Here is a 24,466-nt window from a genome sequence, read left to right on the forward strand (position 1 = left end):
GACTTTAGTTTTCTGAATTTTAAAACTGTTTTTGGTGAATCCTTAGACTTTTCAGTCTTAGGATCCTTTTTGATTTTATCCTTTTTAGTTTTCCAAACTGGTTTTCTCTTGCGTTTTACTTTGTTGACTTTGGATCTCACATCCACTACACTAGCTTCACTATCAGTTTGATCAGTCCTTGAATCTGGGCTACTAAGAGCACCTTTGGGGACTAACTAAGCCGCCTTTGAATATTTAGCTGTTGCTTGAACCAGTTCTTTCAATGTCTTGCAAGGTGAGAAGAATGACCACAAATAAAACAACATTTTCTCCTAGGAGCACTATAGAACTCATCAAAACTATAAAATGGTTGGTGTGGCGGGAAAGGTGATCCGTGAAAAGGAACATGATTATAAAACACATTTGATGATTGACCCTGATCATCAAAGACATTAGTGTAATATGAATCAACAAAATTATGTTGATAATGACCATAGTAGTTGTTATCAAGACTATTGTATTACTGAGGATTTTGTGATTGATTAGTTGTTTGGGAAAATGATCTTTTATTTGGTGGCACATATTTACATGAAGTACTCGGTTGATTATCAATTTCAAACACTTTTCTTTTACTAGAATTATCCTCAGTCTCATAACTTGATGATGAACAACTTGATATGTTCACCTCAACAGGCCTTTCCACCGACCCACTTTCTTCTACACAAACTGCTACAGAAGATGGACTACTATTAGGATTAACTGAAGGAATAGCTGAATCAACAGTCCTGGGAGCAGCAGGAACAAATGTCTTTGAAATTGGCACATGACCAATACCATAGACCATTTCTTCCTCCGGAGGAGAGTTAAAATCAAAGTGAGCAAGGCTAGTATAGTTATTGTTAAAAGGCGGTGGTACAGCAGAACTATCATTGCTTATTCCAATCTTTATCCTTAACTCCATTTGTGACCCAATTAGTTTATTCAGCTTCTCAGAAGCTAACTCAAAGTTTTCTATGGCAAATTTCTTTTGGGTTAATTTAATTTCTAACTTGGAAATTTTGGCGTTTAGTTAATCTATATGATTTTCATGACGTTGAGCTAAATATGTAGCAATAGTAACCTTTTCCCTAAGTTTTTCCAAATCATTATCATGAGTGTTAATTCTAATAGTGTAAATCTTTACAGCCTTTTTAAGATCATCATTCTGAACTCTAATGCTATTAATTTGTTCAAGAATTTTAGCATTATGGTTTCTATAGTGAAGAACTTTATCAATACATTCTTGAGAGCAAAGTTTGTGTACCTCGGGAATGAGCGAGCCATGTGTAGGAATCCCATCGGAGGTGCTTGAAGAGGTTCCAGCCTGATCGGTGAATGCCATTCCAGCGAAGTTCAGAGGATTCTTTAATTCTTCAAATTGATCCCCTTCCCAATCAGGTACAGTTGAATCGACATTCCTAGCAATCATCGCCTTAGAGCTCGACTCGAAGTTCCCGTTTGATGAGCTTTCTTGATTATTTTTCGGGACCCTTGACCTCGAGGAGTATTTTGGGATGATTCTCTTTTCAGGCCTCTTACCACTTTCATTGTCAGACATCTCAGTGATCTTGATATCTCCCACAGCCATTGGAGGATTTGTGCATTCACGTGCAAAGTGACCTAGCTTCCCACACTTGTAGCAATGCAGCTTATCTTTCTTAAAACCTAGATTCTTCCATCTTTGAAACTATTCTTCCCGTACTTCTTCATAAAGTTTGTGGCACGATGAACGGCCATGGCCATCTGGTATTTGATATCCATTTTCTTGAGATCATACTTGTTGATCTCGGGAAGATCTCCTTGTTCAAACGACGGAGGAAGCAAATTTCCTTGTAACAACTCCTCATGACTTGACAGAAAAGCATGAATCAAAACCACAGTGGAGTCGTCAGTAGAGATGGGCTTTGAAGCAGTTTAAGCTGGAGTGCTTGAAGTAGGCTTGATTCCATGAGCTTTAAGTGCTTGAGCTACAGCTTGATCAACAACATATTGAATGGAGCTTGAGTTTGAACTTGATGAAGCATGAGATACATCAGAAGTATTGAAAGTTGAGCTTGGATTCTGAGCAGTGGTGTTGGTTTGGCTTATGAATTCAGAGCTCACACCAGTTACAGTTGTCATACCATCCTTCGAAAGAGAACTAACATGATTACCCATTCTTAATTTGTCGTCCATTTCAAATGACTTGATAATTGAGGTCAAGTCACTGAGACTGGTAATCTGAAGGTTTGTGGTTCTCTTAATAGTAATGACACTACTGCTCCATGAATAGGGAAGTGAGTTGAGTAACTTGTCATTTATCTCAATTTGATCATAATCAATACCAACACTGTTGATTTTAGTCATCAACGTTTCAAATCTTGAGATAAGGCTAGCAATGGTTTCTCCTTGAATTAGCATCCCTTTTCAGCTGTTTCTCATTTCCAAATTTCCTTCAAACTTATCAACCAATGCATCCCATAAAGTTTTAGCAATGGTGTAGTCTCTCAGTGTCAAAGCAATTTCTCGTGAAAGGCATACGATCATAACACCAAAAGTTTTTTGATCTTTAGCAAGCATTCTTCTATCATCATCGTCATAATTTGCAACCGTTTTAGGGACTTCACCATCAGCATTAGTGGTCACCGGACGATGTAGACCTTGCTCAAAAGGTCTAAGAAGGTTATGGTCAACGATCTTGAGATAATTCTTAAATATCCATTTAAACTCGTCAAAGTCACAGTCCCATTTCATCAACTTTGGAGGCTTAGATGTTGTACCGGCCGTGTTCTCAAACATCACATAATGAACTACTTCAGCACTTGCAACAGTGATAGGATTTGCCATTTTATCAAAATTCAGCTAAAAAACTAAGTGTAATGTAAGCTAATGAGAATTGTATTCTAATCAAGTTTGATTAGATTACAATTTACTTAGAAAAAATTCACACAAAGTTTGTAATTGAATGAGATTGTAAGCTAATGAATTGAAAGTAAGCTAAATGGAGCAAAGTAATCGAGTGGGCGAATTTTGTCAAAGTAAGCGAATTGGATCAAAGTAAGCGAATTGGGTCAAAGTAAGCGACTAAGAGGAAGTAAGCGAATTGGGTAAAAGTGATCGAGTCTGGAATTGTAAGCGAGTACAAATGTAATTGAGTTGGGAAAGTAAGCGATGTGGGAAAGTAAGCGAGTTAAAGTGAGCGAGTGAAAGTAAACGAATGAAAGTAAGCGACTGAGAGTAAGCGAGTGATGAATGTAAGCGATGAGATGAAAGTAAGCGACCAGACAATTGTAATTGAGTGTAGGAAGCAATCGAACAACCTGATAGTAATCTAATTGAGAGACTGTAAGTGAATTAGCTAAAAGTAATCGACCCACAATCAAAGTAATCGAGCCTTTCAAATATGTTCAACTCCAAACAAGGAAAGTCACCAACCACTTTCCATCACCTTTCTCAAACACCCCCATATGCATGTTTATCACAATTTTTGAAGCAAAAACATCACATGCAACACCTTAAACACAATTCTTGAGAATTCAAACACCAAAAACAACCACTTTTACACAAACTTTAACATCTTCATGAACATGAACAATTTCATTTTCTTAAACTTGAAGAACACATGAACCCGAAAACCACTTATTTTCTTGAAAATCCGTCTTTTCACATATAAAACCAAAATCCAAGGTTGTGACCCAAGAAATGAGTTAAGTATAACTCATCAAAAAGATTTTACCTTTGTTAAGAAAAACAAAAATGAGTCATATGACTAACCAAAAATATTTTATATTATTATTATATTATTAACTTATTTAAGAAAATCACAAAAATATTTAAAAGTATAATCTCTTGTTTAGAAGGAGCTCCTGCTTAGAGGGAGTCGGTTAATATTAAAATATCAGAAAATTTTGAGAAATCGATCTGACATTTGGAATATGATAAGAAATTGTCTTAGGTGATCCTAGCATATGAAAAGAGTAGATCAAAAGCCAACGAGATCATTGCTTGATGTGTAGATAGGCTTAACAAATGAGTAAGTATCATAGTGATATAAACTTAAAATATCTGCCTATGCTAGTGGTTACACTCTTATGAAGCGGATGCAGACTCCAAGTAAGTCATATCGATGAAGGCAACAATGTTAATAGTCAGTCATACATGTGCCCGTTAGTGATTGGTCACAATAAAATTTATTTCTCGCTTTATATTCAAATATTGAAAAATAAAAAATTATTAAAGCAGAAAAACTGCAAAATGCTTAAAAGTATTCAAACCAACAACAAAAATGTTGATAAATTTATCAAACAAAAAGGGGTATATTAGAACTACGTGACGTGTGGCAAACAAGTAAGACCTAAACACTTTATATGAAGGCTTGTAAGTCCGGATGGCATGTAAGTCCATGGTTCAACCTTTAAATTGTTTGAAAGAAAAATTTTGCAAAAAGTCTTTATAAGCTCAAAAATGTTTTGATCAATCATTAAGGGGTCGGAGTCAATTCAGGGTGATACTGATGAACACAAACTATGCCCGATGTATGATGGAGTATGTAGTATGTTGGATTAACAGGGGACCACACAAGTATTGTGCCTAATTATACCTTAACGTATCACGGTGAAATCAAAATACTTGTTAAGTTTAAAGTGGACCAACATATCTACAATCGACTTTGGGTTCTTGGCGTAATAATATCCAAATAGAAGTGTGATCTAGGACGCAATAGACAATGTGATTCCACCTTTCTCACCCAAAAACAAGTATCCATAGAATTTTGTAAATTATTTAATATAATTAATATAATATTAATTTTCTTCTTACCTTAATTTTAAATTTTCGTTAATTTTTATATTTTATTTTAATTTACTTGTTAAAATTAGTTTAACTTGAATACATATATTATATCATTTTCTCGCTAAAATATTAAAGTCATTGGAAAATTCTGTAAATATTATTGTTATATAATATTAATTTCATCTTTACTTCTATCTTTTTCATTTTTCTTGTTTTATTTTATGTTTCAACTTTAATATATTATGTATATATATATATATATATTTGAAATATTTGATATATGAAAATTCCAAAAAGATTTTAAGTTTTTATGTATTTTTACATATTTTGTTAAATATTTGTTTTATTCAAAATCATGGGTTTTGTTGTCAAGGTCGTTCATACAAAGTTCGTTGGAAACCTGGGACTTAAACAAATAATTTATAAGTTGAGGGTCTGAAATTGATATTTTGTGAGAAGTCTATATAAAAACAAATTTCAGAGTTATCTTTCAAATACTTCAAACCAAGAGCATGCTTTGAAAAAGAAAATTCTTCTTTGACCCTCAAGAGGGTCTGTGAACGAGTTTTATTCGCTTTAAGTTTTGTGCAGCAGTACATGAACATGTAGATCAAGATCAAGTGTCCCGGGCTGCAGAGACTGATGTTGCAGATGCTGAATCGCTTAAAGGAAAACGAGAACGTGACAGTTGGTTGTTGAACCTATATATGAACTGATCGTGTCTAAAGATCAGTTGAAGGACAAAGCAAAGATTCAAGTCAGCACAAGAAAGTCAACACAAGAAAATTAGATGTCGAGCCTCCCGCATTTGATGTTTCCAAAATTTGCTGCTGCCGATCCTTCCCAGAAAATAAGATTGAAGTTCAAGTCTTCAAGAACGGAAAATAAAGAATTGTCAAGATCCAATCTCGTTCAAGCTCTTGGATCAAGAAAAGTACTAGGTTTTAAGAAATAAAGACGAAACAAGGAACTTGATGAAGGTTCCTGGACATACTCAATCCTAGAGGGAGATTGTAGGGCCAATATTCTATATTAGTTTTAGAATTGCGTATATCTTTATATTCGCTAAAAGTCTGTGTAATACGTACCTCAGTACGTTTATTTTTAAGGACCAAATGTAAATGTTGGAGAAATGGGAACCCTATATAAAGGGTCACTTAACCCATCTAACCTTGTTAATAAACCATTTGCATTATTATTATTGTTCTAACTCTCAAACTCTCTCTACCTCACCCTCTCTTCTTACCTTTCGGCCAACATAGAGTCACCATAACATCCGAGATCTCAGTCCTTACCAGTTGTTTCCGCCAACTAGTGAAGAGGTTGATCCAAAAACGACTAGTACTTAGTTTGTTGTGTTGTTTGATCCGGTCACGAGACCTACAATTTTACTAATGATACTTACATACTACATAGTACTATATTTGGGTGTTTTATATTATTTAACTAACTACACACTACTATACATGTTCTTTTTTAATAATTGAAGAATTATTACAATACTCAATTACACATTAAACTAGATCATTAAGTTTGAACACTAGAGAAAGTTCACAAATAATTGAAATACTGGGAGCTTAATATTGTTGAACCAATAAGGTGCTTGCATGATGCACAAGCCTAATTGAGTCGATCCAAGGCTAGTTGGGACTAGACTTGAACTATGTTCCAAGTTGGCTTGGCAAGGCTCCTAATTAAACTTGAGCTAGCTCATTCGACTCAATTTGGCTTGACATTACAACTTATTTGTCGTAAGGGCCAAATATACAACTTATTAAGTATTAGTCTCACTGGTGAATGAGCGGATGCACTTTGCAACACTGGTTTCAAGAACAACCCACCAACACCTCTAACGTCTGCAAACCCATCCACTACGCCTCCGGCCATTTTTCTCCGTTCAGTATTCCGTTTAGAAAATGAGGAAAGGACAATAGTACCCGTGTGATACACTTTGCGTCCCGGTGTTGGCAAATATTCAATGTTCCCTCAATATTAAAAAAAGTCATGCTCGATGTTTGACTTTCTATTTGATTTCTATCTTGACTACACCTTTGACTTTAAATACCCATGATCTGATAATACCTTTGACTTTCCAGTAATAAACTTAACCTACTTAATGGCTTTCCTTTTGACCTGATTGACCATATAATTTGACTTTCAAGAACTGATGCAAGAACTATAATTTGACTTTCAAGAACTGATCAAGGTAAATAACCGATCCAAACATGCCTAGATAACTGATCCAAACATGCATATATAACTGATATATCCAACTAATGCCTATATATACACAAAGGTCAAATGAAAAACCACTCAAAAGTCAGAACCATGAAATTAAAAAAAAATAAAAATGATTACATGTCAATTCATGTGATAAAATCCGTCTATATGTGGATAACAATAAGAAAAATATTCCATCAATTTATCTTTTCCAAGTTATGATGAGAACCGGTTATCAAAAAAATCTTAGCTTGTGCTGGACATGTACCCGTAAAGGGGTTTAAGGACAGACTAGTGGAAGTTGGATTATTTACCTTTTGATTCACATGTGATTCGATTCATTCTCTTGGGAATGATAAACGAGTTCCAACTTTTTTTCGCTCATATTCGCATTAGAATGGACTTGATCAACAGGGTAATTTAAACAGTATTTCTTACATTCTATTTTATCACGACTAATTAACTAAACTTGGTTACTGGATGTTAATATAGTGTTTCAAAAGATCTCCAAACATTACAAATCTAGTTTCTTCAAGGCAAGTACACAACATGGATATTACTTAATTGAAACCAAGTAACTTGATCATTTTAGTTCTTTACAGAAGCAGCAAAATAGCATTATCTTACATAGTTAAGTTCATAAGTGCTGGAAGTCCAAAAACTTACCATTCCCTGCTGTGCAGGTTGTTGACTACTACATCCGAGTAATAACAAAAAAACACGGGACCTGAAAGTAGAACAAAAAGGAACAGTATAACATTCTGATTATAAATTTCAATTGCGGGTATTAGGAACTTACAATTTGCTAAAACGACGCGTCCAATGTTGTGACAAGTTCATGAAAGCAGACACTTGAATGACTTTGATTTTCATCACACGGGATCTTCATATTATCGGTTATTTTACTAAAAATAATGTTAGCTTCTACACAGAGACTAGATAACCATGGTTGTAGCTTAACCCTGTTTGATGCAGGCAGATTCGCAAGCAGTTGTTAAACGCGCTGCAACTTTGAAATAATGAGAAAAGCCTTTTTTTTCCTTTGCATAATCTGCACATCCAGATTATCCCAACTGCTCCTGATTTGCGCCATGTTCCACCCAAGTTTAAGCTTCTTTGGTTTATGGCTTTCCACAGGAATCTTGTTGGTGTTGGTATCATCCTTCTCTTTCTCTAAAAGCACCCCTAATTCGGTCAAAAGCTTTGATGCTAAAATCTCCTGCATTAGATAGTATAAGTTATAGACAACATATTTATCATCATAAATTTCCAAAATAGTGTTACTAGAATAATGTTTGTACCTCACGAAAGACCATTGTGAAGGTGCACTTTGGAGAACTATCTAGCAGATAGCTTTTGAGCTCATTAGACATAGCAACTTTCTTGGGTGCTTGCTCATTACAGAATGTACTTTTTGCTGGGTAAATCTTTAAGCTCGTTAAGTTCACAAATGGAGAAGGTTGGTGTAAAATTTGATCCGCGGTCGAAGAAAGAATCTGTAGTAAAATTCATAAAACAAGAATTACAATATACAAAACAGGGTTTATAAATGTAAGCAGACATATTTTTGTGAATGTAATCTCATCTTCAAATTATCACTGCCCTAGTTCAAAATGTTGCTGATCCACATTATCGTGAAAAAAAATATTAACCAAAATAAGTCAATCGGGCCATGTTTCAATTGGTTTATACATATATAGTTTTTTGAAATTTGAAACCTTGCCTGGTATGCACAATAGAGACAATTTTTAACAGCCAAAGATTATTGGGGTACAAGTTTGGTCAAAGAAGTAGATTATGATTTTGGGTTGGTCAAATGTAAGCAGTTTGACCTCAATATGCTTTTTCCCCCCTTTTATAGCAGTGTTGTTTTCCTTATATTTTTATTGTTATTTTAATTATGAAAATGGTTTTTTTAGATTGAAACTCATTTTTAAGATGATGGTTCATTATAAACCTTGAGAAGCAAAACAAATATACCTCAACGATTTCCAAGTTAAGCTTAAGGAATTTGACATTGTGAAGATGTTGAAGCAAACAAGCTATTTGATGAGCATGTGGATAGTAAACACAAATATCCGCCTTCTCCAAAGAATGGAAACCGTCTGTAGTTAGATGAAAAGATTTAGCCCCTGTATAGAACAAGGAAACAAGGGCAGGTGCATATATCACTAGCTCCATACAACAGAATCTAATAGTGAGATTCTCGAGTTGAGGTGCAGTCACATTGACAACCTTATTATATAAGTAGCCATCTTCAAGTGTGAGGTTTGACAATCGAGGATGGGAGACACCGAAACCGGTTTCGGATCCCATCGTCTTGAACCTCTTTAATGTAAGATTTATCAAGTTTGGACATTTTGAGATGAAGCCAACACATTTGTCAGCTTGGTCATTACACAAAGTGACATAATGAAGATCCAATGTTGTTAATACTGGGAGTTCCCAAGTTGATGTCGGAGTAATGAAACAATGATATCCGCAATAGGTGCCAGCCGTCAAACTGAGATGTTTGAGAGACTGAGAGCTAAAGAGAGAAGGAGGCAGTTCAATATCTTTGTGATCCAAGCATACCACATTCAGTTGTTGGACATTGTGAGATAATGCATAATTCAGAATTCTTTTGACAAACTCCTCGCTCACCTTTCCACAAAAACTCAGCTTCACAGAATCAACTTCAGTTAGATTGTTGCGGCGAGACAGAACATGGAAAACAAATTTGGAGCGCTCTTGCAATGTATCGAAATCCCAACTCGTGAAACTAAGAGAGGGCATTGAAGTCCAGATATACCTCCATCTAGATGACAATGCACTTGTTTCCATTGCTTGTTGAATGCCAATCAAAGAAAGGATTTTGTGGATAAGATCAACCGGCAAGTTGCTTAGTCTATCATCATCATCATCATCATCATCATCATCATCTTCTTCTACATTCATTCTCTTTTTACCAAGCCAGCCAGAATCCATTATTCAAATTAGACAAAACTCAACTTGATTTGAATCTCTCTTTTGACCCAATAAGCAGCAGGCGATGAAGAAGAAGAAGAAGAAGAAGAAGAAGAAGAAGAAGAAGAAGAGAAGAGAGATCGGCTCTAGGGTTTAGGTTTAGGATTACTGGAATGAAACCCTTACCCTTCTCTAGGGTTTAGGTTTATGATCCAATATTTACGTAATGAATACAAATCACCTATAGTATTACAATTATACTGCATTAATGATTACAAATATATATTCCAATATATAATACACAATCTATTACAAAAGCCCCCCATTATTAAGACTTTAGCCTAATTCACCCTTGTTGATCAATAACAATGCAAATATATGTTTACCTAAGACTTTGGCCTTTTCAAAATTTTAAGTGAAGCAGTAGAAATACATGTTTACCTAAGATGTTCTATAAAGGGAGTTCTCCTAGCCATTTTATCGTGTCTTGTCTTCTACAATTAAGGTTTAAATATATTTTACAAACTTTTAATAACTAAAAGCACCAGTGTGTAAAACCGAATTAATCAACCAATAATCAAATTAATCGAACCATGTCAAAAACCGGTGGATCGGTTTAATATTTTTTTGAAAAACAACAATAGTGGGTTAATTATGGTTAACAATGTTTCTTTACCCAGTTACCCGCCAAACCTGAACCAAACCGATCATATGTATTTATCTGACGTTATAGATAATATATTTTTAAATGCTATAAAATATAATAATAAATATATACAAATATGTAATTACATTTTATTTTATTGTCAACAAATTTTAAGCCAAAATTTCATTCCTAATAATGCTTAGTTATAGTGTTTTGAACTATTTTAAGCTAGGCCTAAATTCATGATTAATCGATTCATGACTGATCTGCTATAAAGAAACCGTCAAACCGACAGGTTATGGTTATTCATTAACCAACATCTTAGTTATTATTATGGTTTTGTACCAAAACCAACTCATGCGCACCCATAACTAAAATTTTAACTAACTTGGGGTGAACATAAACCGGGTACCCGTTAAATAGGGTCGGTTCCCGGGTATAACACGTGCATCAATCGGGCCGGATTCTCGAAACAGACCTGGAGAGAAGACCCGCGAAATCCGTTTGTATTTGAACATTTTCTTTGAATAATTGAGTTTATTTTTTGAATTTGTTTTTTATGGTTTATGAGCGGGCCGTCTCAATGTTCTTGAAGACCTAAAACAAACTAAAATGTTGAGGCTTTTTTTATAAACAATTTGATATAAACCCTCTTTCTTTACTCGGGCTTGGGACCGACAATAATAAACTATTAAGTTTATAGTTGGCGGAGTTAAAAATTTTAATTTTTTTTGTATGTAAATATATTTACATGAAATTTACTTTTCTTGCTTTATTTGATGCAAACTATTTTATTAAATACTCATAATCATGTTCTTCAAAAAAATCTTTTCAATCGACATAGCTAAACCATTTAATCTTTCTTGCGACATTGTAGATCTTAAGTAATTCTTAACTAGTTTTAATTTCGAAAAGCTACGTTTTGCAGTAGCAACAATTACGGGAATGGTTAACATAACTCTAAGATTTTAATATAACTTAGTATATTGTTGGTGCATAAATGTCAGTAGTTCATATGTCTAGTGTCTGTAATCGAGTCTGTAATATTGTTTATGTATTTGTTTGTTTAAAGCGAAGTTGTTGACAAGTTCGCTTAGGCGAACTTGTTAACCAAGCGAAGTTGTTGACAAGTTCGCTTAGGCGAACTTGTTAACCAAGCGAAGTTATGGACAACTTCGCCTGAGGCGAAGTTGTCGTGTATTTATATAGGTTACGGCTAGTGGTTCAGAAGTTCGGGTAAGTCAGTTATTGTTCGTGAGTCAAGTGACGTGAGGTCGAGAGTCTGTAACTGTGATTATATCACGTGTTGAGTTATTAATATAACGTGTGATTGTTCGTATCGTATTCGTGTGTTCGTGTGTTTGTGTTCTACGTCCGTAACGATCTACACAGGGATTCCGCACCTGTGTATATCGGGATATCTCGTGTGATCCGTCCAGGGAACCTACAATTGGTATCAGAGCTTTTGCTCGATTGTGTGGTTCGGGATATTCACGCGGGTGTAGAATTCGTCCCGTTTCGACTATTCACGAGACGAGTTTTTTGGTGTTTTTGCTCATTCTAGCCTTCTACCAGTGTGTTCAAGCCTTTAAACCGTTAAAAACCTCGTTAAAATCCGATTTTCAGATCTGCAGAAAGTTTGAGTTCGTCAGGCGAAGTTGCTGTTTATCAGGCGAAGTTGCCGTCAGGATACGTAGGGTTTCAGCGAAGATATAAGGAGAAGCGAAGTTATTTACAACTTCGCCTACCTCCTCAACTTCGCCTAACTCAGCGAAGTTCTCATCAAGTTCGCTTAGCTCAGCTAATTTTTCTTCAAGTTCGCCTACTTTCTAAGTTCGCTTACCCTAAGCGAAGTTATTCTCAACTTCGCCCAGTCACGCGAATTTAAGAAAGATCCTGCGAAGTTATTACTTAAGCGAAGTTATCCTTAACTTCGCCTACAGTACTGTTCAGAGGAAATTTTTTAACTTCGCCTACTCAGAATTTTTCGGGTTTCTTAGTCTTCAAGAAGGATGTCGTCGATCAACATTTCGGAGCTTGTAAAGATGGAAGTTGAAGCGGGGTCAGCTACAAAGGCCCCAAGGTTGCTGAAGGGAACCGACTTTGTCGCGTGGAAGGATCGGTTCATACAATACGTTAAGTACCAGGATGCGAAAATGTGGGTATGCATCCAAGATGGATATATTCCACCAGTCATGGAGTATGAGGGTCGAGACCAAATCAAGAAATACAGTAAAATGGAAGAGGAGGAGAAAAAGATGTATGAAGCCGAAAGCAAGGCTCATGCTGCAATCACAATGGCTCTTCCACAGGAGATCCTCCATACGTTCAGAAAGTATACATCAGCTAGAGAGCTTTGGAAAGCTCTTGAGAACAGATTTGAAGGGAATGTAGGTATTCGGGCTTCAAAGATAAAGTTGCTCAAAACTCAATTTTCAGTCTTTAAGTACTTGAAGAACGAATCTCTTGATGATATTATCACTCGATATTATCATCTAATGACTGAATTGAGTAACTATTCTATTTCCTACCGAGAAGAAGAAATAGTTGAGAAGCTTCTCGATGCCCTCCCACCAAAATGGGAGATGTATACTGTACTGATGAGGGAAGACAAGGACTTCCCTACTTATGATCTTGAAACCACTGTCAACAAGCTCAGAAATTTTGAGCTTAATATGGTAAGAAAAGAAACATCTATGGATCAGGTTCAAGATCCATGCATGTACGGTGCTAAAGTAAACTCCAATTCAAGTTCAAAGACTGATTCTGCCGCCTACTACTCGAAGGGCGAGTCGGGTGCCAAGTCTTCACAGGAGGGGCATGTGTCAGTAAACTCAAATGGGGATGTTTGCTTTGTAGCCGGTGGATCAAGTGGTACTAAACAGACAGCAAGCCAGAGTAGTGGCTCTTCAAGTTCTTCAAGCAATAACTACTCTAAGATGCCAATGAGCGTCAAATCTGCTGAAGAGCAGTTTGGCCGCTATGCTTCGTTTATTGCTTCATATGAGAACTATATCCAAGGGAAGGTTGTTGATACAGCGATGCTGGATGAAGACTATGACCAAATAGATGCTGATGATATGGAAGAGATGGATCTACAATGGCAGATGGCCATGATTGTGAGGAGGGTGAAGAGGTTTATGAGGAAGACAGGGAGAAAGTTTGTTGGTGGCAGGCCTGGGTTCGACAAGACTAAAGTGAGGTGCTATAACTGTCAACAAAACGGCCACTTTGCTAAAGAGTGCAGAAACGAGAGAGTTGAACGTGGTCAAGGCAGGTCTGCACAGTACAATGGGAGTAGTAAAGATTTAAGTGCCATGATGTCTAGAGAAGCAGGTGAATACAACTGGAACCTGCATTCGGATGAAACTTTTGAGCAGGCAAATATGGCTAAGGTTGAGAATGAAGAATGTGAGAAGGTCACCGGAGAAGAGAAAGCTACTGGTAAGGAAAAAGCTTTCATGGCAGATAACAAGGATCAACTCTCCGAGGTAAGTTCTAAACCTATTTGTACTAAATGTGAGAATTTGTCTGAGCAACTTGCTACCATAACTGATCAGTATGTTCGTTTAGATGCTGAATTTAAAACTCTTAAAGAAGATCATCACTTTATGAAAGCAAGAGAAAACAGTTACAAAGTTAAAATAAAAGCGTGTGAAAAAGATGTTAAAAGCTTAAAAACAAAACTTGCTGAAAAAATTGAAGTAATTGATCTAAGTTATGAAGTTTTAGAAGAAAAGACTAAACTGATTGCTGAACGAGAAAAGCAGATTGCTGACCACCAGGTGAAAGTGGTGGAACTGAACCGAAAACTTGAGCAGTTCAGAAATTCCTCAGCTATTCTTGATCACCTTGTTAGTGGTCAAGATTCCTCTGCGAAAAGGGGAGGAATTGGTTATCACGAGGTTCCACCACCTTATAACCACAATTACACTTTTAACCCAAGTGTTCAGAAATCTGTTGATTTTGAAGTTCCTCAGACAGTTCTAATCAAGGTTACGAGTAAAGAACCAAGTGTTAGTAGTGGCGAAACGAGTTCGCCTGTTTCAAGTGTGAAAATTTCTGTTACGAGTCCAGTCTCATCAGATTCGGATAAGTTGTCCGAATCGGGTAAGACAAAGGAGAAGGTAGTGTTACCCACTGGTGGAGAAAAAGATAAAACTTATAAAAAGAGTACTCCACTCAACCCGTACATCCCACCTTATGTGAGACGAACGGCCGGTAACACAGCCTCGACATCCAAAACAACCTTTGAAAAGAAAATGGAGCATAGGTGTTGTTTTAGGTGTAATAAGTTAGGACATCTTGTTGCAGATTGCCCTCTGACGCCGAAATTCAGAGGTGTGAGGCCTATTAAAACTGAGCATAAACCTAATGGTAATTTTAATACTGCTAAAAATGAAAACCCTTCAAAGTTCCGAAATGTAACTAATTCAGGTTTTCACAGAAACAAACCTCAGTTTAACAATGCTAATAACCAAACCGCAAGATATAATACTTTCAATACACATAGGTTTGGAAGGCCTCACACTCAATTTCCAAGGAGATTTCCTAATAGGACTGACAGGAATTATCCAGATGCTAACTTTGGAAAGCCGAAGTACGGAATGTATAGATCCAAGACCAATTGGTCTTGGGTCCCTAGATTCTAATCCTTTGCTTTATTGTGCAGGAACAGTTGAACAGGGCTGCCCACAGTCTTTGGATTGTAGATAGCGGCTGTTCCCGGCACATGACGGGTAACAAATACTTGTTGCACGACTTAAAACCTGTTCAAGGAGCGAGAGTTAGCTTTGCCGGTGAAAGTGGAGGCAAAATTACTGGAAGAGGAACGGTGTCCAATGGAAAAATGACTCTTGAGAATGTGAACTTTGTAGAAGAGTTGAAGCACAATCTGCTGAGTGTGTCGCAGATTTGTGATAAGGAGTACACTGTTCATTTCACGAAGAATGAGGCGATCGTGTTGAAGGTCATTGAAGGAGCCAGAACTATGCTGGCTGATTCAAAGCTTCCTGTGGTGTTGAAGAATGGAGTGGCTGAAAGGAAGAATCGAACGTTAATTGAAGGAGCCAGAACTATGCTGGCTGATTCAAAGCTTCCTGTGGTGTTCTGGGCTGAAGCTGTTGCTACAGCCTGTTATGTCCTGAACAGAGTCTTAACGGTTAAGAGGCTAAATAAAACGTGTTACAAGCTTATGCATGGGAGAAAGCCCAATTTGAGTGGTCTTGAACCATTCGGGTCCCCTTGTTCGATTTTGAAGACAAATTCTAAATTTGGTGAAGTAGCCGATGAAGTAATCTTAGTCGGTTATGTTGTTGGGACTCCTAACAGACGTGTCTTCAATACATCGACCAGCAAGGTTGAGGTGGTGTGTAACACCGACATCACAAGTTACCAACCGCCAAAACCAAGCAACGGACCTGCTGAGTTTTTCGACTATGTTAAACTCTTCAAGTCTTTTAACGTACCGTTTTTGGATATTGCTGAAGAAGAAGAGAGAGTTGCAACGAAGATGATCCTTGATGAGGAAGACATTCTATTACAAAGACAGCTGATTGATAAATGTCAACCTTCCTCATCAAACACTATCGGTACCCCTGCTGCCTCGACTGAAGAAGAATTTTTCAATCCATTTCATTCTCAGCATGAAGCAACCATTGACGAGCTCTCTTCTAACTTGGAAGACAATTTGCATGTCGGTTCTGTTCCGCCCACGAGAATTCATAAAGATCACCCTTTGGAGAATGTGATTGGTGATGTGTCCTCCGGTGTACAAACTAGAAGTAGCTTGAATGAGCACACCTGTGTTTATACAAGCATTAAGGAGACAAGAATAATCAATGAATGCCTGTACACCTGCTTTATAAGCCAGATTGAACCGAATAATTATCAAATGGCTTTAAAGGACAGCTCGTGGGTCGAAGCCATGCAAGAAGAGTTGGCTCAATTCGAGAAGATGGAAGTTTGGACTTTGGTTGAAAAACCAAAGAATGTGCATGCGATAGGCACAAAATGGGTGTTTAAGTGCAAGAGAGATGATAAGGGGATTATTATAAGAAATAAGGCGAGGCTAGTCGTTAAAGGTTTTAATCAACAAGAGGGGATTGATTATAATGAAGTGTTCGCTCCTGTCGCCAGGTTGGAAGCAATAAGATTGTTTTTGGCGTTTGCTGCTTATGAAAAGATGAAGGTATTTCAGCTAGATGTGAAGAGTGCGTTTTTGAATGGGAAAGTTGATGAAGTTGTGTATGTTGAGCAACCTCCGGGTTTTCCTGACCCAGACTTTCCAGATCACGTGTACAAATTGAGCAAGGCGTTGTATGGATTACATCAGGCACCTCGTGCCTGGTATTCAACTTTATCGGATTACTTGCTCGAGAATGGTTTTGAAAGAGGGAAAATTGATAGCACGTTGTTCTTCAAAAGAGATGGAAGCGACTTCCTGCTGGTACAAGTCTACGTGGATGACATTATATTTGCTGCGTCAAAAGTCTCCATGTGTCAGGAGTTTGAAGCCGTCATGAAGAAAAGGTTTGAAATGAGTGCTATGGGTGAACTAACTTTCTTTCTAGGATTGCAGGTTGATCAGAAGAAGGACGGGATGTTCATTCATCAGACGAAGTATGTTCATGATGTGCTCAAGCGCTTCAAGATGGAGGACAGTTCTCCATATGATACTCCAATCTGCGTCAATCACAAATTGGGTGCCGAATTAGACGGTGATGCAGATGTGGACCCAACTCAATATCGGGCAATAATAGGTTCTTTAATGTACTTAACTGCATCTAGGCCTGATATAATGTTTGCTGTTTGTCTTTGTGCACGTTTTCAGGCAAATCCAAAAGAATCTCATTTGAAAGGTGCAAAGAGGATACTGCGGTATCTCAAGGGCAAGCCGAAGCTGGGGTTGTGGTACCCGAGAGGAGGAGACTTGGAGCTGGTCGCTTACACAGATTCTGATTATGGAGGGTGCAATCAGAGTCGGAAGTCAACAACTGGAGGATGTCAGTTTCTTGGTGGCAGATTGGTGTCGTGGCAATGCAAGAAACAGATTTCGGTCGCAATTTCAACCTGTGAGGCAGAATACATGGCAGCATCCAACTGCTGCTCCCAGGTTCTTTGGATTCAACAACAGTTGCGCGACTATGGTCTGAATTTCTTACTTACTCCTATTTGCATTGATAACACAGCTGTTATCTCAGTAACTAACAATCCCGTGAAACATAGTAAAACTAAACATATTGACATACGTCATCATTTCATACGGGATTGTGCTGAGAAGAAACTGGTAGTGCTTGAAAAGGTGGATACGCTTGATAATTTCGCTGATCTTTATACTAAAGCGTTTGACAAAACGAGATTTCAAAACCTTATTGAACTGAATGGGATGGTCAATCCCGAGTAACCATGCTTTTCTTGTATTTAAATAATAAAAAAAAAAACGTCACTAATCGCTTAAAATTATGTCGGTTACCTCAGTTTGAAGGACATGTCTTAGGATATGTTTGGTCCTTATAGAATATGAGGATAGCCATTAACCAGATGACTGAAAGTAACCGGGGCGGTTATGATGAGTTTTTATTCTTTCGCTGAAAATTAGTCGATCATAATTAGTTAGAAGGACACATACTAGTATGTGGTCGGTCCAGCTGATCCATTGGATCTTCGGGATAGCCGTTTACCTGAAGACTTTGTTTTGGTCGGGGCGATTAATGTTAAAATTTTGAAAAAAAATGGGAAATGAAATTACTTTTCAAGTCTACTACTTCGTAAGAAGTTCATTTTCTATGTTTAACAGAAAATTGATCCAACCTTGGAAAATGATAGTTATACTGATTCTGTGTGCTTAACTAGTGAAGTTATTAGGCTTAAAAGGCTTTAGAACAGTCATTGTATGTCATGGTAACTTTTTAATGGTGCGTAAAAGTAGATGTGATACAAACTAAATTTACTTGATTTTACGTGGAAACTCCTTAAGAGTTTTGCATGTCTTCATATATATCTTTCCGAATGATAGGCAGAAAAGTGATTACCCAGTCATACACGAGCCCGTAAGTGTTCTGATTCCCGTGAAGATAGCGTCTCAAGATACTGCAGTGATCCAGATTCGGGACTTGCAGTTAATTTCTACTTTGAAGTCTATGTTTATTCGAAAAAAAAAAAAAAAATATTTGGAGTTATTGAAACATATTAGAGATGACAAAATCAAGACTTCACAATCATTGAGTAAGAGAGAAGAACGGGAAGCAGATCAAGAATACTTACAAGTTTAATCCGACACTATGGGTCGAAGTCAATTCGGGGTGACTTGGGGAAAGCCAAATACGCTTTGAGAATAGATAGGAGGCATCAATATTTCTGAGTTGTTGCCCACTTAAATTTTGAGGCTTAATCGAACCTAACTCGTATCACAGAAACGATGAAAACCACTTTAAGTTATACCTGCTTACAACCTGTCTCTATATGTCATAATACAGCTAAACACGGATCTATGTGACAGTCACGTAATTAGTATGATTCATGTTCGGATCTTTTCTAAAACGTGGTAGTCCCTATCCAGACTGAAATTTGATCCCTTATACTTTAAATTTTTAAAGTTTTTGTACTTAGATAGTTTTATGATTTTTTAACTGGTTACTTAGAATTGATCATGTCCTTTATTTCTTAAAGGGAAGTTTTAAAGAGTTAATTGAAAAATGTTCAAATTATAAGGTTTGATTTTGTAAATATAGGCGATGTTGTTAAACAGGCGAAGTTGTGAATAACTTCGCCTAGGCGAAGTTATCCGTAACTTCGCCTGTATAACTCCGCCCCTATATAAGGATGTTCAAAGGTCAAACCTTTTCATTATTTTCAAACAGCGAACTTATCAAATATATCCGGCGAACATATACAGCCTCCGGCGAACTTATTGCTTCAATTCGATTCTTAGTTATTTTTCTCAGATTTCCTCACGATTCAAGGTTCGAGATGTCGATTTATCATACACTCCATGTTCATTCATGCTAAACAGTGGTCGTTTCGAACTGTTTCGAAACCTCGGACCATCGGATTTTGAACCCTGATTTTCAAAACCTGTTGTTACGTGTTCATGAACGATTTGATCATCAAGATAGACCCTAAACCATGTTTTTCGGGGTCCTTGATCTTCAAACTTAACCAAAATCCCAGATTTTCCGATGTTTGATTCAAACCTCACTGTCGCCGTTTCAGTTTAGGCGAACTTAGGGTTTCGGCGAAGTTATCCCTAACTTCGCTTGAGGCTCAACTTCGCCTGAGGCGATGTTGTGATGAGGCGAAGTTACCATTAACTTCGCCTGGATCATTTTTACTTAATATTAATTAGACGAACTTAAAGCTGAAGCGAAGTTGTTCCCAACTTCGCCTCATCTTTAACTTCGCCTATGCAGAGTTTATCACAACTTCGCTCATGGTAACCAGCGAACTTATGTTATTCATTAACGTTTATCTAACTTGGTTCGTTTGTTGCAGATATGGCTGCAGTAGCTGGTGCTGGAGGTGCAGGAGGAGACGATGGTGACAATCAGAGGCAATTTTTCCCGGGTCACAATATGTACACCACCCTTGACCCGGAAGCGAGTGGCGTTGAGGATTACCGCGAGATTATTACTTTCCTCATACGCTCGAGGATTTTTCATGCTATCACGACGACTCTGCCGATATCCTTACCAAATATCGAAGACTTTTGGCAGACGGTAGAATACGATTGTCGTGTTGAGCCCCCGGTCATGCGAGCGACTGTGAACAATCATCAGGTTTAGTTCAATTCTGAACAGATTCGGGTGGCATTACGGTTTGGAGAAGAGACGAGGGACGACCCAACTGAGTTTGTGGCTCCGTTTCGTGATGGAGCGTTTCTCCGAATGGGCTATTCTGGTCCATTAGGCGATACACAGAGACGGAAGGGTTTTCTACTTGATCAGTGGCGCTTCCTTATGCACGTCATGATAGTTTGCATGTCAGTAAGGAAGGCGGGCACTGACGGTATGGGTGCGACCATGCAGTCGGCAATGACTGCACTGACTTACAATAAACGCTATAGTTTTAGTCAGATGGTCTTTTACGAGATTGAAAGACAGAGGAGGGCGATGGCTCGTGAGCGGTTCATTATGTATCCACGTTTCATCCAGATGATATTGAACCATGTGGCTCCGAATCTACCTCAGAGACGACCAATAAGATACGTGGAATCTGTGAGCAAGCGTATCTTCGCTCAATGCCGCACTTCGAGTGCGAGGAGCAAGCCTGAGCGGCGTCCAAGGCATACTCCACTGTTTGGGTTTTTAATCAACCCAGAGTATGTTCCTGCTGGTGGGGACGAGTTCAGAGATCCTCAACCGCGACAGGCAAGAGCAACTCAAGCTGCATCTGCTGTGCCTGTTGTGACGGCTGAGGAGAATATTGATCTTGATGAAGTATTTGGTGGTCAAGATTACTTTGATATGGACCGGGTTGATCCGCTGGAAGAGGTGCAGGTCTCTGCTGCACAGGGTTCGGGTGTGAGTGTTACTAGAGCAGCTACGTCGATGGCTGACTCAGATTTGTATGAGATCATGGATGAGGGGAGACGGTTGATGGTGTCTCGAGAGAGAACGTTTGGGAAGAGAAAGAGAACGGAGGATGATGATGAGTCAGAAGAGGAAGAAGATATACATAAGCTGATAAGACGATCAAGACGGGAAAGGACAGGTGCAGGTATGGGAGCTGGAGAGACTTCAAGGATGGTACGTTTCGCTTCGGCTGCACTGTCTGGTATGTCTATCGTTCCTACTTCTGTACAGGTTACAAGTATAAGCACTGCGGATGTTCCCGTGGTGGCTACATCATCTGCTGGCATTCCATCTACCACTACTATCCAGATGTCGACTCCGGAGATTGTGTCTCTACAACCTCCAACGCTTACTCAGTCGGTGGTTGCTGCACGATTTGTAGAGTCAACGGTCGTCACTACTGCAGGGTTATCAGGTATGGTACCACCTGCGGTTACGCCTGCTTCTGATGTCTCGCCTACGCTTATGTCAGACTCAGAGAGAATAGCTTCACTAGATCGGATCGTGGCAGAGCAATCGAAGACTATTCAACGCCTAGTAGAAGCAAATCAACTACAGTCATCCCTCCTGGTTGAGCATGGGAAAATTATAGATGCCTTGAAGGAGTTCTTGGCATCTCAGGGGGAGATGACCTGTAAAGGCGACGAGCTAAGGACGAAAAGAAGAAATGACAAAGACGATGATCCCAATGCATCGAAAGATGCAGGTGGTGAGTTGCCAAGAACTACTCTAGCTCTTGGTACTTCCACAGCTGAGGGGGAGTCTGCCGACGCGGCTGGTGGTTCTGGTGGTGATGATGTGGTGTTGGTTGATGATGAGAATATAGGTGATGACGTGATTGATGCGTTGAAAGAACTAGATGATGATATGTTCAGCGATGATATATTGTTTGATGAGGATGTGCTGCCGAGTGATATGATTGAGAAGATCGGTGAGCAGATTGAGATTGAGAATGAGATTGAGGAAGGAGAGATAGTAGAGGAAAATGTCGAACATGACATTCCAGAGGTTGAGAAGGCCGATATGGGTGATCAGACGGCAGTTGAAGATACTGAATGGGAAGAGCAGCCGAGGTGGAAGGAAGGATACGCTCATTGGTTCGTCAAAACGAAGAAACCGGCAGTCCCTACCATGTTCAAAAAGAATTACAATATTAAGGGCTATGCTGAAGCAAAGAAAGGGATTATATGCTAGATTTATGATGAGCAGTTGCGGCTCTTCGTGATTAAACGATATGATGGAATTCAGTACCTTAGAAGAATGTTGAGATCGTTAAACACACTGCCTGAATGTGAGGTTAAAGACTTAGCCAGATTGGGGTTGATCAATCGAAGTGATGATAATATGGCTAGAGTCATAGGGAAAATCGTATGGAAAGAGAGCATAAAGGAAAAGAAGTTTGAGCTGTTGAAACCACAGAAAGGGAAACTTGTTGAAGACAAGGATAGAGGTTTGAGAGCTGATGGAAAGCCTTGGATGGTTATGAAGTATAAACCAATCCGGTGCCTTAAAGAAGTACCGATGAAGCTTATGCCCAAGGATGTGCTCAAAGACCTAAAGTGGTGGTTCGTTGATTGTGAGACAGCGGAGGCAGTGATGGAAGATGAGGATGAACAAGAGATTCTTAGAGTTTACGATCCGATGCATCTTGTTAACTTATCGCAAGCTGATCTGAAGATGCTTAACGAGAAAAAGATCTTTTATATTCCTGCTTGGAAGGATGAAGCAAGGAAATATCAAAGGGTTGTGTCGGTGTGCGTTAGAGAAGGAGTGCACGCTTGAAGTTACAAGATTACGAGACAAGAGCTGAAAGATCAAGATATGAAGCTACTGCCAAGGGGGAGTCTGTTGGTGCATAAATGTCAGTAGTTCATATGTCTAGTGTCTGTAATCGAGTCTGTAATATTGTTTATGTATTTGTTTGTTTAAAGCGAAGTTGTTGACAAGTTCGCTTAGGCGAACTTGTTAACCAAGCGAAGTTGTTGTTCAGAAGTTCGGGTAAGTCAGTTATTGTTCGTGAGTCAAGTGACGTGAGGTCGAGAGTCTGTAACTGTGATTATATCACGTGTTGAGTTATTAATATAACGTGTGATTGTTCGTATCGTATTCGTGTGTTCGTGTGTTTGTGTTCTACGTCCGTAACGATCTACACAGGGATTCCGCACCTGTGTATATCGGGATATCTCGTGTGATCCGTCCAGGGAACCTACATATATCAATAGGTGTGTCTAAATCTAAATGTATAATATGTCTTAATATTTTAGTTTTTGAAATAAATCTAAACCACATATATCTAATTTTTCATCATGCTTCAATAAATTTTCAAGAGAAATACGTTTTGTAAATCTTAAGTAATTTTTAACTAGTTTTAATTTTGAAAAGCTACGTTTTGCAGAAGCAACAGTTACGAGAATAGTTAACATAACTCTAAGGTTTTAATTGATGTGCGAAAAGCTATATATAAATATTAATAACTAATTATCGCAATTCAACACTAAGTCTTGAATTTATAAAACAGAACAATCCTAACTAAGCTTCACACAAACACCAAGTGTACCGGTCGCGTAGAAGCACAGTCTAATAGAAGTCCGGATGTCGAACACCAAGACACGTGAGAGCGGATCAGATAATTAACCCTAATATAAGTCCTGCCTAAATAATATATTTATTTATCTTAATTGTTTAAACTAGCTAAACTTAACTAACTTAACTTAACTAACGGTGAAACTTAACGGAACTAACGATAATAAGAAAACGAATCACCTAGGTAGGATGACTTAACGGCTATAAGATGACACGGGTGCTAACATGTGTTCGAAACCGGCTTCTAAAAATGAACTAAGATAGATGGAATCAAGGCAATTGGGTCCCTACGGTCAGTTTTACAAGAAAACCCTAACAATGTCTATTTAGCTTTTAATTTACAGTTGTTTATTTACGTACCCTAATGATTTATTGCTTGGTTCGTATCAAAATCACAATATTCACTAAGGCTCGAGCTAATTACAAACCTAGGAAGAGAGGGGTAATTCAATAATGAGGATAAAATAACTCAACTTACAAACTACCCTAGTCGATAGCTAGAAAACCGCACGTGGTCTCGCAACGGGTAACTAAATCAACTAAAGCAGAGAGATAAGCTAACCCCTAAGGTTTTGGTCCAACTCAAAGAGGATGATCCTACTGACCTAAATGATTCAAGAAACATAAACCCTAATGGCACGCGTCTACCACAATCAATCAACACACTCAGTATTAACCGAACTAGCAATTAACGACTACACGAAACAAGTTC

At 38.1% G+C, this 24,466-nt stretch overlaps 1 protein-coding gene across 1 annotated transcript; it reads right to left on the reverse strand.

Annotated features, from left to right (window-relative positions):
* Positions 1-8,002: 8,002 nt before the first annotated feature.
* LOC143570130 (F-box protein At4g22280-like) lies at positions 8,003-9,975 on the reverse strand. The gene is made up of 3 exons (XM_077055867.1): positions 8,989-9,975; positions 8,310-8,504; positions 8,003-8,227 (listed from the first exon to the last, which is right to left on the reverse strand). Exons 1-3 carry the CDS (start codon positions 9,973-9,975, stop codon positions 8,003-8,005), a joined length of 1,407 nt encoding a protein of 468 aa, XP_076911982.1.
* Between the last annotated feature and the right edge of the window lie 14,491 nt (positions 9,976-24,466).

Source organism: Bidens hawaiensis, unplaced genomic scaffold (assembly GCF_021521415.1).
Source record: "Bidens hawaiensis isolate Kalapana, Puna unplaced genomic scaffold, B.hawaiensis_p1.1 tig00024824_1, whole genome shotgun sequence".
In the NCBI taxonomy this organism is placed as follows: Eukaryota; Viridiplantae; Streptophyta; class Magnoliopsida; order Asterales; family Asteraceae; genus Bidens; species Bidens hawaiensis.